Source organism: Vicugna pacos, chromosome 20 (assembly GCF_048564905.1).
Source record: "Vicugna pacos chromosome 20, VicPac4, whole genome shotgun sequence".
NCBI classification, from domain to species: Eukaryota; Metazoa; Chordata; class Mammalia; order Artiodactyla; family Camelidae; genus Vicugna; species Vicugna pacos.
Genome location: NC_133006.1, coordinates 43,117,492 through 43,134,398, shown reverse-complemented (window position 1 = coordinate 43,134,398; position 16,907 = coordinate 43,117,492). Strand labels below are relative to the sequence as shown.

The window sequence follows — 16,907 nt, the reverse complement described above, 5'->3', positions numbered from 1 at the left end:
CTCTCAGTGGTTCAGAGAAAAGGAATTTGCTGGTGATGTATCTGAAGCTTTCGTATGGTTTCATACTTTAAAAATATAAAGTATTAAAAACTTGTGTAACATGATCACACGGATGTGTTAAGGGTAGAATTACTGATAGTAAAATCATAGTAAACCACGTATATGAACCACGATAAGATTTTTTAAATTAAAAAGTTAAAGATCTTAAAAATACATTAAAAAATTAAAAAGATAAAAAAATTCTTAGAAGACTGAGCTTAGATGGTGACAACTCTAGACACAGACTTTAACGGGAGCAGAGTCCCCGCTTCGCACTTTTACGAGACAGCAAAGAGGAAAAGACAGAACAGGGGTCGAGCGCGCGCGGATGTCTGCCGGGGACAGAGGCCGGCCTCGGGCTCACTCACACGATGGTCTTCCCGATGTGCAGAAACGACTTCTCCACGAACTCCCGGACGCTGTGGACCTCCCCGGTGGCTATGACGAAGTCCTCTGGCTCGTCGCTCTGCAGCATCAGCCACATGGCCTGGAACGAGAGCAGACCCGTTACAGGAGTGCCTGCCGCCCCGGGGGGGGGGGGCTGCTGTCAGTGCGCACAGCTGGGTGCGGACGAGGGGAAAGGTGGCCCGCCTGGGCCAGAGACCCCTCTGCAGGGGTCCGTCCGCACGCACTAGTCCCGACAGGGCGGCGGGAGACCAGAGGTCCTCCCGTAGGGCTGGCGCAAGGCTTCGAAGGAGCCAACACCGAAGCAAAGCAAAGCAGCAATCTGACCGGCCCCAGCTGGCGCAGCTGCCCCTCTGGGAAGCCGCGTTCACTGCTGCTGACCCGTGGCTCCTAAGTGTCACCCCCTCGGGTTCCAGGGCGGCGACTCTGGCCACCGAGGTCCGCTGCCTCCTGGGTTAGACACTCTAACCCGTGTATCCAGACGATGACCATGAACTTAATACACTATTCTGACCACCGCGAACAGTCCCGGCTCTCAGCTCTCAGCTGCGTCAGGATCGCCTGGGGACATCCCAGCCCGGACGCCGTAGGCTGGGGGTGAGCATGCGGCAGCATCTCGTCGGTCTGGGGCACCAGGGGAACCGCACGCAGCAGGCCCTGGACCACAGGTTGAAGGAACCAGACATTGACGAGCATGTGCAGTGGATAACCTTTCAGAGTCCCTTTAAGAAAATCAGAGTTTAAAGAGCCTTGCCTGATTCTCCTTCGTGTCGTGGACAGGATGTAAGGGAGCATCACTTCAGGACACATAGTCATCCTCAAAAGCAGAACCAGAGTTCTTAGCAATGAAGATGGAAATTTGCCAACATGGTGACATCCCAAAGCAAGATAATCGAGAACCTTAAGGGAGAAACACTCAGGTACAAGGGGCACGACCGCTGTTAACAAGTTACATGGAGGTGAAGACGTGTGCGCGGAGTCAGGGCTTCAGCCACAGCGTCTGAGGTTCGGCTCGGTGGGGGCGTCACGCAGACCCGCTGTTTCAAGGGGACCAGGAAGTCTAGTGGGCAGTGCGCGGCTGCACACGTCAGACCCAAATCAGGGTCCCACTCGGCGGAGACCCTCCCCCAGCACCTGGAACGGCACGCTGATTTCAAAGATTTTGTTTACACGACAGAAGATGAGGATTTCAGCTGGTATCTGACAGCTGTCTCTAGGAAAAATCTAAGACCAAAAAAAAAAAAATCAATGTTTTTATCATTACCCCCCACCCACTTTTCAAAACAAAGTAGGTCAAACCGATAAGCACCTCATTGGAACAGTCCCCCAAATCATGTCACGGAACTCTTGTTCTAACGTTTAAAGAAAACAGTCAGACAGTGTCCCCAGCTGCTGCGGGGAAGCTGAGGAACAGGTTTCTGGAATCAATGAAGCAACTTGCTTTCTTCCAGAAAACGCAGCCAACAAAGTTTAATTCCTCTGTATTCACCTGAATTTACGGCATTTTTCTCGTGAATGGTTTGTATTTTTGTTCTAAGGAAGATGAGATTCCCGGCCATTCCATAGGCCTCGGGGACGCGGCACCCGCAGAGGGACAGCGACGCTGAAAAGCGACGGGCGACACTGACTCGCCGCAGAGTTTAGTTCACGCCAGTGAAAGGTCTGCCCTTCCATTCGGCGCCGAGAGGCCACAGCTGATGAATTCAGCCGCAGGGCTTTTAAAGTTGTGCACGAGGGGAGGGACAGATGAGGACTTCGGGACTAACAGGTACACACGACTACACATAAACAGACAAACAGCAGGGCCTGCTGCGCAGCCCAGGGAGCTACACTCGGTTTCTTGAAATAAGCTCAGTGGAGAAGAACCTGGGAATACACGTGTGTATGTGTGGACGTGTGTAACTGAATTGCTTTTCTGTGCACCTGAAACGAACATTGTACATCGACTACACGTCAATAAAAAACAAAATAAAAACCCTTTTCACGAATTATATTAGTGCCAAAGCCCGATGAGACGCAGAAAGGCACAGCACGTGCGCCGCATCGGGGCCACCCACCAGCACGGGTCTGCGGACCGCGCGCTGCCTAGCCTGGGCCCGGGCGCTCTGCTGCGACGCCCCAAGAGACCCCTCTGTCGTGGGCACCTGGTCGGAGGCCGTGGGGCCCCTCCTGGTGTCTGTGTTCCCGCCCTGGTGGACCCCTTCCCAGAACCCGTCTGGGCCCTGCCGTGGACCCCTGGTCTCGCCGGGTCTCCCTGTGACAACACACGGCACGTGGGTGTCTCTGGGGCCGAGCTGCCCTGTGGTCACCTCCCCAGCCAAGCTGAGCCTCTGCCTCCCACTCACACTCACACGAGCACACACACACACACACGCAGACGTGTTTTGGTTTTCTTCAAAATATTTTCAAAGCTTTTAGGAAAAATTAAATTATGCTTCTGGCTAGAATTCCTATTTGAACATTTTTCTGAGGGATCAGTGTATATAATTCAATGTGTTTTCCTCAAATTTCCAGTCTAAAAATAACATTTCAAACAGGTCTTTCAGGACTGCTCAGCTTATTTCATTTCCTTTGAGATGCTATGTTGTGCTAGAACGGTCTTGAAGAAATCGTATCTTCAGCCACGAGAGAGAAAGCAAGGGGCTGCTAAGAGCAACGGGAACACATGGCTCCTGGCTGGTGGCGGATGACTTCACACGCCGGCACAAGATCCCACGTGCTGGTCCCAGCCCCAGGGGCGTCGCGGTCAGAGGGAGCCTCTCACTTCCACAGGCCTGGGCACCGAGGACCTGCTCTTTCCTTCTCCTCAGACGATCTGCGGCCTTTGACCTCTCCATTTCTAGGCATTTCCTTTAAAGTTCACAGCGTCCCAGACCCCAGTCTGGGACAGAGAAGGGAAGGACATACGACTCCAGATTTATTTGTTATTACTGAAGGGATTCCTGGTTTCAACAGAGGGAAAAGGGCTTTGTTTAAATTTCCACCGAGCATAATGGGTGGTTATTGAGCGGTCAGGTGACACTCGGGGTTAGAAGATGAATGACCGTGTGTCCTGGACTGATCGCGATCAGGAATTTGCCGCACAGCCGAGGCCCGTCGCGGTGCTAGACCTTGTCTGGGACACAAAGGCCCTTGTGTGGGAAGCGCCCAGTGCTCGGCCCCCTTGCAGCTGCACACGTGGGTCTGGTCCATTTCCTCCCTGATGGATGGCACAAGCCAGGCGAAGCTCACCTCTCCCCACCTTCCTGTCCACATGCTGGACATCTGAGCCAGGACCCGGCCAGGCCACAGCCTGAGATCACATCGCCACCAGCCCTGGCTCGTGCCTAGAGAAACGATCTGGGGCCGCGTGTCTTAGACGTCAGCTTCCCCGCGCCGACTCGGCTCTCAAGGAACGAGGCAAAAGACGGCATCGTCCCATATCCCGTCAGGGCCCCGCGGGCCACGACTGACCGACCCACCTCCTCAGCACGTGTTTGCTCTCAGCCCTGACCCGATCATCAGTGGAGCAAAAACATGGCCTGCTTTTTATTTTTCGTCCATCCCACGGCGGAGGGGGGACAACCAGTTGAGGAATGTACCATGGCTTGGGACTCTTCCACATAAAAATGTCCCTGAACGGCAAACAAACAGTGCGGCTTTCGAACCACGCCTCACATGTGGCATCTCGCCTTTAAGGCACACAGAGCCGGGGAAACCTGCCTCCCAAGTCCCCGACGTCGGACGGTGACGTCCAGACGGCTGTGAGAGTTTGCTCAGTTCAGACGTGTGCTCTCTTGTCACTGTCACTAACCTAGCTGGTTTACAGGTCTGATTTAGAGAGTCAAAAGAAAACTTCCATTTAAACCCCCCCTCCCCAAGCGCTGCTCCCCCCAGCGACTCTTTGGCCATTCAGATCACGAACGCGGAAGCGGGCAGTGAAGGTCCTCCTCTTTCCTTGACTTGGTGGCTCGGGCGGCTCACCGCCAGGCCGCTGGAGGAGAACTGCCAAGTGCACCAGCACAGCCCGGTGACCACGCCTGATTCCACGCATGCCTTTCGGGGTGTGAGGTGTGTTTGTCTTAAAAACCTGGATTCGACAACTGCTTCCACCTCGCCATTAACCTCCAGCTCAGTATCCGAGCCGCGGACACTGATTAACTGAGCTGCCATCCGTGGAGAGCAGGTTTGTTAACCAAGCTTATGTTCAACCGTGTTTATCTGGTGGCGGCCGCTTCAGCCCCGCGCCTGCTTTACGAGCTACTGTCATAGAAGCAATCTGAACACACCGCCACGCAGTGTAAGCGGGAACAGTGCCGACGAAATCATCCCAGCGAAGATCACAGGCCCCTGAACAAACGGAAATGAAAACTCCCAAGAGAGGATTCCCAGGGTGGATCAGTCCCCACGGCTGGCTCTGTCAGCCTTGCTCAGGAGCCGCCTTCAGCATGACCGCCTGGTGTTTCTGTCAGAAGCCGGACTTCAAGTAGCCCCGGGCCGGGCCTCGCACTTCGTGGGACCACACAGGTTGGACTGAGGGTTAGCCGGGGAAGGACCCCTTACGCTGACGTGGCTGGAAACAGGTGCCGAATGACCAACAAGGGCAGTGTATCAAGAAAATCATCAGTGTGAAACCAGCCACTCAATCTATTAATTCACTCACAGGCCAAAACACTGGCTCGTGGATCCCTTTGATTAAGGCCCTTCCAGCCATTTTAAAGACACAGAGTTTTGGGCAGGAAAAAAATCATTAGATAACAAACTGATAAAAACACCAAACGTAGTAAAAGGCAACTTGAGAAGCTGCCCAGCCCTTGCTGTGAGCACAGCCTTCGACGCTGATGCCACACGCGTGGAAAGAGGCCGGGCCGGCACCTGGCCAGCAGAGGCGCTGCCCGCAGGTCGCTGGGCTGTGGAGCAGTACGAAGCCTGACGCTCCCGTCCTGGGCTGGCCGTTCTGAAGTGGCTTCTGGGCCGCCACCTGGCTCTGTCCACGTGTTTACTTCTTCTGCTTGAGCACATCTCTCCCCCGCGTGTCCGTCTCCTTTCCAGGCTCCTTTCCTTCTGCCTTCCCCGTCTATGCCTCCTGCCTCATCATATTTCTGCTCCTTCCCACATCACTTCAGGGGACTTCCTGCTGCTTGCTCATCTGGCTGTTTTGACTCACATTTATTTTTATTTTTAAATTTTTTCATTGAAGTACAGTCAATTTACAGCATGTTAGTTTCTGGTGGACAGCGTGTTTCAGCCATTCACATACACACATGTGTTCATTTTCATATTCTTTTTCATTACAGGTTACTACAAGACACTTGTTGTTGAAACTTGTTGTTTATCTATTTTATACAGAGTAGTTAGCATCTGCAAATCTCCAACTCCCAGTTTATCCCTTCCCACCTGCTTTCCCCTGGTCACCGTAAGTTTGTTTTCTATGTCTGTGAGTCTGTTTCTATTTTGTAAATAAGTTCACTTGTGTCTTTTTTTTTTTAAGATTTCACATATAAGTAATATCATATATTTTTCTTTCTCTTTCTGGCTTACTTCACTTAGAATGACGATCTCCAGGTCCATCCATGTTGCAGCAAATGGCATTATTTCATTTTTATGGCTGAGTAGTATTCCATTATATAAATATACCATAACTTCTTAAATTTTCTTGCTAATGTGGCTTCAGTCTCTAGAATGATCTTCTTTTCCTTGTCCACATCTTTCCTGATCACCTCTAGCTTAACTCTTTCATTTATTTCCTTTAAGTCAGGGGTCTGCAAACGTTTTCTTAAAGCACCAGAGAGTAAACACTCCAGGCTTGCAGGCCGCACACATCTCACACTACTGATCACCTCTCCTGCTGGGGCACAGAAACAGCCAGGGACACAAACCAGTGGGTGTGACCACGCGCCGAGGAAACACGATTCACCTGCTCTGACTTTCAGCAGATGGAACAAAACTGCGTTGCCTCTCATTTCTTTGAGTCCAGGTGTTTCCCTCTGTGCTGCTCCGCGGGATGCGTTCCCATTCTCTCCTCCTCGTGGCCTCTCCCACACCCACTCACCTTCCCCATTACTGCTGGACATTTGCTGCCGGCTGAGCACGGAGGAGCAGGGACCTGCAGGGGGGCAGCTCGCAGCCCCTTTGACCTTCTCTCCACCCGCACTCTCTGCCTCCAGCACCGTGACGCTGAGCGTGGCCCAGGACAGCCCAGGGGTCCTGGGGCATGAAGTCCACGCCGAGTGCCCTCAGCCAGGGGGCTGTGCCTGGGACGGCGGGCCTGGCCTCTCCTCCCGCAGAACTCCCTGCCATGCTGTGGTGGAAATCAGGCACTCTCTGCCCGATGGAACTCTGCTCTGTGGGACTTTCGGGACTGGAGGTCAATGTGAGCCTCTTCCACAGACACGTGGGTGTGTTCAGCACGACGCACTCTGAGTGCAAAGCAAGTCTGTGTGTCCAGGTCATGTGACTGTGAGACGACGTGTGAAAGGAACAATGAGAAACGTGCACAGGAACCAAGGATGTCCAGGTGTCCTCCGTGGCTCCCGAAACGCTGGCCTAAACCTCCCTGCTGCTCAGGGTCCGGAGGGCTGGGGTCGCTCGCCCCTCCCCATGCCGCTGGCCGCGGTGACCGGCCGGGGCTACCTGCATCCTTGCTGCCAGGGGCCTCAGTTCTCCACGGGCCCCTGTCTCTCGTCGGATCCAGCCCCCATTTCTGTACAAAACAAGCTGCACGGCCTCCAATGGCCCCACGAGGCCTTGGCCTGCAAGTGCCCCAGGGCCACCTTCCCCACGTACTGCTGGCTACAGGTCAGCCCAGATCCAGCCCAAGGAAACAGCTCCCCCGTGGGAAGAGGGCACCGAACCCCTGCGAGAGGGCAGTCTGGGTGGGCGGGCCGTCCTCGCTTGGCGGTTTCAGTAGAGCCATGGCGCCTGCATTTGCCTCGAATTCAAGCACTTCAGCCTGTGGTTTCCCTGAATGGACGGCTGCGTTTCCCTTTGACCCCAGGCGGGGGCGGGGTTGTAAGAAGGCAGCGACACTTCACGGTCCAGGACTGGGACACGGAGTCGCACTTAGGTCCCTGCGACTCAACAAATGCTCAGACTTGGCCCTGATGCCACCATTGTCACAACACACTTCCCAGAAGTGGCTGCTCCCTGGAGCCGGCCCAGCCTCCTACCTCAGCCAGGTGTTTCCAGTTACCTGCGCCCACTCACGGGCCCAGGTGAGCACTGAGACGCGGCTCCCAGCCCAGCGGGAGCAGCAGAAAAGTCCCCACGCCCCGGCCGCCCACTCCCCGCTCGTGGCCCCAGCCACCCCCACGCACCCGGGGAGCCAGCTCGGACTCTTCTGGAGCCTGGCCCCCGAACCCATCCCCACCACTGGTCCTGCCTCCGTCTGACTCTGACCTTTGGAATCCAGCTTTGGGGCTGGTTCTGGCTCCCTTGAGTAACAGGTCCCGCCTCGCCCTCGACGTCTCGCTTCCAGCGCTGACCACCGACGTTACCTGCAACTGCAAACTGCACACGCACCACACACGTGCACCCGGGGAAGTGCAGGCGGGACGTCGCACGCTTAGTCTCGCTAACACCGTGCTGCCCAGCAGAGGCACGATGGAAGCCACGCCTGCAATCTGCGGTGTCTGTCAGCCACATTTTAAGAGTAAAAAGGTGACACTAATTTTAATGTTTTGCTTAACACAATACATACAATAAGTACACTCTCGCTTCAGTGCACTCTTGTCAAGGTATTTTGCATCATTTTTCTGTGTACTAAGCGTTTGAAGTCCAGCGTGCATATTCAGTTCGGACTGGGCTCTGGATGCTCAGTGCTGTGCGTGAGCACTCCTGGGACAGTGCGGAGCACAGAGTGGCCCCGCGAAGGACGGCACGCTGACGCCCACAAGGTGCACTGCCCTCCCCCTGCCACTCGGCCGTCAGAAGATCCCGCCGGGACGCCGTGGAGGCAGCCCCTGCACCGCCGCAGCACCGCTGGACGAGTCCCTGCTCCCCACTCCTCTGCAAGTGTCTCTGCCTCCTGACTTTTCCTGGACTGATTCCACCAGCAGTGCCAACTCAGAGAGCTGGAAAAGCAGCGTGACCAGCTCCCACGTTAGGACTGTCTGACACCTGAAGGCTTGCGTCCTCTATGTACAAATGGCAGTGATGCCACACCCTCGGCTTTGGGACACCGGGGAGTCAACGCCCAGAGAACCGCTGAGGGCAGGTCGATGTGCAGGGCTAACCCAGAGGCAGGAGCTCTCGAATTTTAGCTGCATTAGAACCGTCTGGAAGGTCAAAACGTGGACTGCTGGTCTCCTCTGGCCCCAGACGTGCTGATTCCATAGGCCTGGGGTGAGGCCTGAAAACTTGCATTTCTAATGAGTTCCAGGGCAAAGCTGATGCGCTGGCTTGGGGACCACACTGGAGCTCAGGCTTCGTGAGCCGCTTGGAGAGCAACTTCTGAAAAGGTCCTTGGTCTCCCAGTGCCTCAAAAATGAGGACAATCGTGGTACCGACCTCAAAGGGTTGTTTTCAGGATGAAATCAGTTAACAGAGGAAGAGGTCCTGGGACAGTGCTCGAGGACTGTATCTCCCATGACGGCGGTGACACAGGCAACAGAGATGACACGGCTGGAGAGGGCTCTGGGGCCGGGAGAACCCAGCTCGTCTCCATGAGCACCCTCGCGTCCAGACGCAGCATGGGGAGATAGGGCCCAACAGTGGAGTGAATTTACTCCTGACTCTGTCAGTCAGGGCCGCAGAATCGTGCAGCTGGAAGGGACCTTGGAGATGGCCTCATTCGCTGCAACTCATTTAAAAGGCAGGTAAACAGCTGAAAGCTGGGAGACAATGTGATCCGCCTAAAGTCACACACCTAGCCGAGCCAGCGGCGGGACCACAGGCTCTGTCCCAGCTTAGTCTTCTCTTGACTGCATTACACTAACGTGCGAGGCTGTGGAACTCTGTTACCAGTGGCTGTTAGCGCAGCTGCATGGATGTCTGTGAGCTACCTGGGGACCAGGCCACTCCGCCAAGGGGATTTACGCAATGCCTGCGAGGGGCCAGGCACTGTGCCAGAGCTGGGGAGGATGCCAGGCAGGGACAGAGAAGGGAGATGCCACGTCTGCCTGACGGACTTCCAACGTTTACGCGGGAAAAGGGTTCTAGAAGTCCAACATCTGATGTAAGGAAGAACTTCTGAGACGAACCCCAGGGAGCACCCAGGAGTCACCAGGCAGGGAAGCTTTCAGACACCTTCACGCTAAGCAGCCATCCCACCCACTGCCCTGCGGAGGAGCGTGCCTGCCAGGAGGGCGGCCCCGTGCCTCCCGCCTCCAGCTCCCTTCTCAGGGATGGACACCTGACACGTTCTGGGCCCAGCAGGGTCTCGAGAGTCTGAGTGCACTGGGCCACGCTGGGCGGGGCTGCATGACTGTCGCGTGGGAGGCCTGTGGGAGAAGCCGCACCGCAGAGCCCAGGGTGGGGGTGGGGGGCTGCCTGGGTGGAGAGGAGGGGAGATGGGTACCACCGGCCTGGGTGGGCGGGGGTCAAGGGAGAGGCGCGCAGAGCCCGGGAAAGCGGAGCCCACTGCCCAGCTACAGAGCCCCTACCCCACCTGAATCTCTCTGGGTCAGTTCTGCCCTGGGTGCCGCCAGCCTCGGATGAAGATGGCTGGGTCCAAGCACGGCGCCAGCACCTTGTCGGTCTGCGTGTGCGGGCCCAGCCGGCCGTCGGGCTCCAGGAGGCAGTTCCAAGGGGTGCGGCAGCCCCCGGACCTCGGGCCCCCCGGGAGGACCGCGGCAGCCGAGGAGCACGAGCTCACGGGACGGGCACCGCCGGAGGGGGTGCGGGAGCGCGAGGGGGAGGCGGGGGTCACAGCAAAGGGGTGCTCCAGGGAATTCCCCACCTTCTGCTTTTTTTCCCCTTTTTCAGTTTTTCCCATAACCTTCCTTTTCTCTTAAAATTATTTAATTGAAGTACAGGTGGCCGACAGTGTGTTCGTTTCCGGCGCACGGCACAGGGACGCGGTCACAGGTGTACGGCTTCGTTTCCTGCTCCTTACGGTTACAGGCGATCACAAGGTCCGACCCTCTGCTTCTCAGCCCCGTGGGCGCGGTGACGGCGCGTCCCCCAGCTCCCACGAGGTCTGCAGGCCCGGGCATGCGTGGTATTTGTGATAGGGGTCTGGTGTCCTCTCGGCCCATCCCAAACGTGTCTGCCCACAACGTCCTCGTTCACAGAGATCCAGACCTCAACTCAAAGGCCGCTCTCCCACTCGGCACTCTCAAAACTGTGCTTGAACAGACTGAGATTTAATCATCCTGCCTTTAATGTCTGGTTGCTAAATATAAAATTCCCCAGCATAAACAGCATACAAGCTTGGTTCCTCTGGGGGGCCAGACTGCTCCTACCAGCCTGGTCTCACCCACGAGCGTCGTCGTTACTTCCTGGATGCTGACTCAGCACCGCCCTTGACTGGAGAGACGCGAAGGGAAGCCAGTTATATTTAAGAAAACGTTTATTGCAACAGTCACATTTGAGCCTAGGGATGTGGAGCGGGGGTGGCCAGGAATTCCACTACACGTGAAAACACAGTAGTGTTTTAGAGAGAGTATGCCCTCCACACCGCTGAAAATTAGACCAGAAGCTCCTTCATGCTCTCCAAATAAAAAAAAAAAAAATCAAGAGTGCTCCTAAAAGTTTGACTCTTTTAAAACCACGCAGTGATGGGAGGTTTTTTTTTTTTTTTTTTTTTGCGTCTTTATAACTTTAGATGAAATCTAGAAAAACAAGCCTTTGATAAGCTGAATTGATATTTTCAAAATATTTAACATAATCAAGTACTTAAAAATTCTAAAACACTTCCCCTGCAAAACCAGCCAAAACAAACACAACCTGTAGGGAAGCTCTATGCAGATAACCAGATTCTGAAGAGTACACGTCTGTTTTTGGGGACTAGAACTTTCAACAGTCCGACAGGTGTCAGTGACCGCTCAAGATGCGTTAATCGCAACAAAAGGCCGTCTACTCCCAGGAGACACCAGCAAGCGCTGAAGGTGCAGAGCCGAGGGGCCATCTTTCCTGCTGGCACCACCCGACGTCTTCACCTTCGTCTCATGTGAATGAACAAGGACTTCATTGTTTTCCTGAACACTAATTTAGTGTTGTGTTTTTTTTGCAGTGTCAATGAGTGTCAAAATATTGTTCTTTTAATACATGAAAGTATTTGCATGGAACTTTATGACTGATCTCGAGATGTTAGCCAGAGGCAAAACAGAACAGAGTAGCTTCAGTTGGGAAATCTCACTAGCAATGAAAAGCGAGAGGCTCTACCATTCTACTTTTCTGCCAGTGTTTTTCCCAAGTACACAGTGGCTTATTTACCCCGCAACTGCTGAAATTGAAAGCAGTCTCAGACACAACAAAACCACGCTCCAGCTCTGCGGCCCAAGGGTTCCATTTCCCTGAAAATGAAACAGAAAGGCAGCATGGAGGGACACAAAAGCGCCAGGAGGAAGTCCCAGGAGCCTGACATGAATTCAGATACAATACTACGTCAGCCAGTTACGGAAAAGCCAAGAAACACAGTGTGCCAGCCGTGCGCGGGGAAGCCCACGGGCGGTTTTCTCCGCTACGCCTCTCTGCAGCGTCTCATCACCAAGTGCTCACTGCCTCCCAGTGTCTGCATTTATCCTTGTCATCAAGAAAACGGCCACCACGTTCTCTGTCCCTTCCAGGCCGAGCGTCCACAGCCAGGTGTCGCTGGGCTTTCGGCTCCGCTCTGCCCTTCCTCCCCAGCGATTTTGCCGTTGTGGTTCTGACCGAACAGACACAATGTGCTTTCACAGACGCCGGGTCCAGCTGACAGTTACTCACCACGAAACTGCGGGGCTGGGCCCCGCTGTGGTCGGGGAAGGGCAGTCCCAGGGCTGGGAGCCGGGACAGGCCGGCGAAGGCCCGCGAGAAACCAGACCAGCCTTTCAAGTCAAGTGCTGGCTTGCAGACGCGTAAGTTAATCAGCTATGAAATAACCACCACAATGTTCTTATTGATCTCGAAGGCTCGTGACGCAAGGCTTGGCGGGGAGGGGAGCCACGCTCCCTCGGCCTCCAGCCTTCCGAGAAGGAGAGCTGTGGTGTTTACGAAAGAGAAGTTCTTGGTGACGGGCCCCTCCTGGGAGAGAGCGCGTCGTCTCCAGAGCTCGCTGGTGTCTCCATCGCCCACACTTACTAAGGGGACATCAGAAAGCCAGCTGATAACATCTCAGGACTGAATCCTCCTCCGCAAGGCACAGGGTAACGCTAGTAAATTTGTTTTTAAATCAATGTTATTGATTTAAGAACAGCTACTGAACATCTGCTCCAAAAATCATAGATTAATTTAAGAACCTGGTCACTTTAAAGTGGTATTCAGTGTCCTTTCACTGCTCTTGTACGTGAGCCAGCGTGAGCCACACTTTCTGCTCAGCCGACACCGAGCCAGCAGCTCCCACTTCTGCTGCGTCCCTTCTGAAATCCCAGAGGAACAGCAAGTGGTGAAGGTGACCTGTGGGCAGAGCTGAGGGTCGCGCTCGGGTGCTGCCCGCCCAGACCGGAAGGCAGGTGAGGAGCCCTTCCCGCTGTGCCCTGCTGTCTGGGCGTCTTCTAGACTGAATCCTCATAAGCAGAAGTGAGAAAGAACAAATCCAGTTCAGAGTCCAGTGAGACCACCAGGCAGTGGGCTGAAGAGCCAATGGACTGGGCCCCTCGGGAAATCGGGTCTCCCAGGGCCGGGAGCCCACAGCCCAGCATCTCCCCAGGGCTCAGCTGGCTGCCTGGGGGGCGGTCTTCCAGACGCCGAGGGCCTGGCGGGTGAGGGGTGGGCGTGCAGCTGCGCTGACAGCTGGCCCTGCTCCCAGCCCCCTCCTCACACCGCTGCTGGCCCGTGTGTGACCCCTGACCCCACGACAAGCAGGGGCGGAAAGAGAAACCGAGCCTCGGGCCTCCCCCAGGGAGCCGATGGCACAGAACGACTTGCCAGGGGAGAGAACCTCGCTCTGCATGAGCTGCTGTGCCTGTGACTCAGTGCTGGGTCAGGACCCCCGAGAAAGGGATGGATTTTGGGCGTTTGCATCTAAGAAGGAAAAGGGTCCCTGGCTGGGGGCACAGATGTCCTGGTCACCAGTGAAACCGCACCCCCCGCTGAGACCCCTGCTCTTCGTGGCACGGCTGCCGGTCGGGAGGGTCTGAGGGAGCGGGGCCGGCACCCGGGGCGGCCGCTCCCCGTCTGATGCAGCTCCTCCTGCCATGGAGGTGAAGGAGCCAAGGGAAAAGGGTGGTTTGAAAAAGGAGACACTGTTTCCAGCAGCACCAGGGGCCCAGGAGCCCTTCCTGGGATGGGCTGCGCACCCTCCTACAAGGTGAGGCGACTCCTTGAAGCTGAGCCTGTGGTGGGAGGCCTGACATGCAGCGCCCTCGGGAGGGACTGCCGCCAACACGTGGAGGCCCAGGTCCGGGAGTCACGGCCTGCCTCAGGTCCGGCTTCCCAGGTGATGTGTTTGGACAGGAAGACGGGCGGTCTCAGTGCGATGCAGTGAAGAGAACTCGGACAGAAGTCCTGAGACGCCGGGCTGGTCACCTCAGACAAGTCACTAACTCACCCGCAATTTTCTCGCAGGTTACGGGCCCCGGCTGGGTCAGCCCTTGAGAGCACGCTGTGACGTACCGAGCGCTGCTGCAACCGTAAATGATGACACTGCTGGAGAAGGTCCTGGGGAAGGTCCTACCGAGCTGCGTGCGGCAAGTCTGCGGCCTGCTGTCTTACTCGCCATGAAAACACAGCGTTTCTCAGACCACTGATTCCTTCAAAAATGTGCTTTAGAACGGAATCCGTGGCTTCAACATTTCCATCCTGAAGAATTTCTGATTCCTTGCCCGAAGTGTGTCGGTTATAGTCAAGTTCTGAAAGGGCATTAAAAGCCTGGTGATTTATATATTTGTCTCACACGTGGGTCTCTGCTATTTCAGCAGAGTAAATCTGTGCTAGACGGGGGAGCCTGAGCTCATTTCTGCTGGATACTGACCTTCATCAGTTGGGGCTAATAGTGTTCCTTTGTGGAAAGCTGTACCCTAAACAGTCGACAAGGTGTTGACAGAAAAACAGATATTTTTCCAATATTTTCCAATGAAGTAGAAAAACCCATAAGTGGAGCCTGAACTGAGGAGTGATCAGAAGATTCCAACAAATGAAATCTTAAAACAAATAAACAAGCCAAACCCTTTAAAACGGATCAGTTAACTGGAGATTGTGCTTTTTGGAACTGGATTCCAAATTAAGCACAATAATAGGTCTAATGCCATCTTTTGTTCACAGCATTGTCCTAATTATCTTGGTCTGAATGTTTCCAAACCTCACTGTTTATTTTGGCAAAAGGAGCTCCCACGTCCACCGCCTCTCTTCCCAGAGCGGGGCTGTGTTAACAAGGAGGCGAGTGGGCACACGGCCCATCAACAGGCAGCAGGAAGGCTGTGGTCTGAGAAGCCCCCCCCGGACAGAGAGACAGTGACCGGAGGGTGGCTCAGAGCCCCGAGAAGCACTCACCTGCCGTGGTTTTGAAGAAAATCACCGGAAGGACTTCCCTAACACGTCTCCCGAGAAGAATGTGGATTTCATCATCTTGTTTTACAGATGGAGAAACTGAGACGTGCTGGATGGGAGGCGACCTTCAAAAGGTCACGCGTTGGCAGAACGGGGAACAGAAGGCAGATTTCCTGACCACCCTGCCGGTTTCCACCCGGTCCACCCCGTCTAAATGCAATGGCAGAGGCCGAGTGTGACCAGCAGTCCCATGAAAACATGCCCTGTGCCAGATTCTCTCCAGCGCCCAAGACACCCCCGGCAAGGGGAAGGCTCGCGGCCCCGCACCCTCTGGACACACGCTGGTTTAGGAGGCAGAGCGTGAGCGGCCCCAGCAGGGTGCCCAAGGCTCAGCACGGGAGCCCCCTCCTTCCCACTTTGCAGCCTGACACCAAGGGGTCTCTGCAGCATCCCTGGGTCCCTGGTTAAAGGCTCTGCTCCGGATGTCGGGGCAGACACCCTCCACGGCGGGGGCCCAACCGGCCACCCGCACAGACCCACGGCACCTCGTGAAAACGATGGCGGTGCAGTGGGGGTGACCGCTGGGAGGGATCTCTGCACAGAACTTGAAGATTGGGTTACATCCTCTCTGAGAGCATCAGCAAGTCCGACTCTGTGGTCACATTTTTGACAGAAACGAGATAAGATGGGAAACCCAAGCTGACGTGAAGCAAATCACTGCAAACTGAGCAGGAGAAGGTCACGGGGCCTTGCAGACAAGGACACGGGGGCCCAACGCGATGCTCCAGAGACGGGCCTGGCACAGGGCCCACGCTCGCCTTCCAGGACAGCCGCCTTCCTGGGTCTCCACGCAGGACGTAAGGCATCTGAGAACCATACTGTGAGTCAGCGGAGAGATGACTGTAATATTATGTCTGCTTTTATCCCCAAACTAGGAGTGACTTTCCAGTGAACAAAGCACTTTACTTTGAAAGGTGATTTCTCTCTTTTAACACAGCAGTGGAGGGAGGGTCCCAGGCAGGCTGGCGATGCCAGTACCTTCAGGAGCGCCGGCTGGGTTCGCCCGGGTGGCCTGCAGGACCTCCCCCTGGCCGGAGGGGCAGCTCCTGTTCGGGGACGTGGAACCAGTCTCTCTGGCTCTTCTGCTATGTTATGTAAGAGAAACTGTACATCCGAAATGCTAAAAACTGAGGATTATGTTTTTAAAAACTCTCAAATTGTAACTGTTAGTTAAAAAAATAAATAAATAAAACATCGCCTGGGCTAGGAACAAAGCACACCAGTGGTCCAGCTCGTGAGACGACTTGAGCACAAACTTGAGCAAGACCCTTGCGCCCTTCTCCGCACGCCGCCACCGCAGGGCGCGCTGAGCTCCACTCAGGTCACGAGCAAGCAAAACGGACGAGCCAGGAAGTGCAGCTTCTTGGTTTGTTCACAGCATAGCTGCCACATTTAAGAAGACACTTGCTTCCCACTTTTTCTGAAATTCTTGAGATAGGAAATGCAAACCACAAAGAGAATAGACTTTTCAAACCAGAAACATTTTACAGTACCAGCCCCCCAACCGGCACTGGCCCCAAATGTCATTGAATACACAAGAGAAGACACCCTTTGTAAAGCAGCTAATACCAACCCAGAACAATTAGTCACAGAGCTCCTGGTTAACAACCACCACCACCCTTGTATTTCAGTCGTCAAAGTCAGGGAATCATTATTTGTGGAATAAAAATGCCAGTTCATCTAAAGTAGATCTGGAGTTCAGAAAAAGTTAAAAAGGCCAAGCAAAATCCAGCGCAGTTCCCCAGGCTCTTCCCACCTCCCTGCACGCACTGCAGACAACCGCACAGGGACGGAGGGCCTGTCCTCGGCCTCCCTGAACGTCTCAGAGTGGCCGCCTCTCCCAGTCCCCAGACTGA

At 54.9% G+C, this 16,907-nt stretch overlaps 1 protein-coding gene across 6 annotated transcripts in view; it reads right to left on the bottom strand.

The window, feature by feature from the left end:
- The window catches only part of GMDS (GDP-mannose 4,6-dehydratase), a 449,816-nt gene that overhangs the window by 75,183 nt on the left and 357,726 nt on the right, over positions 1 to 16,907 (bottom strand). For all 6 annotated transcript variants that reach the window (XM_072945793.1, XM_072945790.1, XM_072945787.1 and 3 more), the window contains exon 8: positions 408 to 526. In XM_072945793.1, the coding sequence (XP_072801894.1) occupies positions 408 to 526 (119 nt within the window). The remainder of the gene's footprint in view (positions 1 to 407; positions 527 to 16,907) is intronic.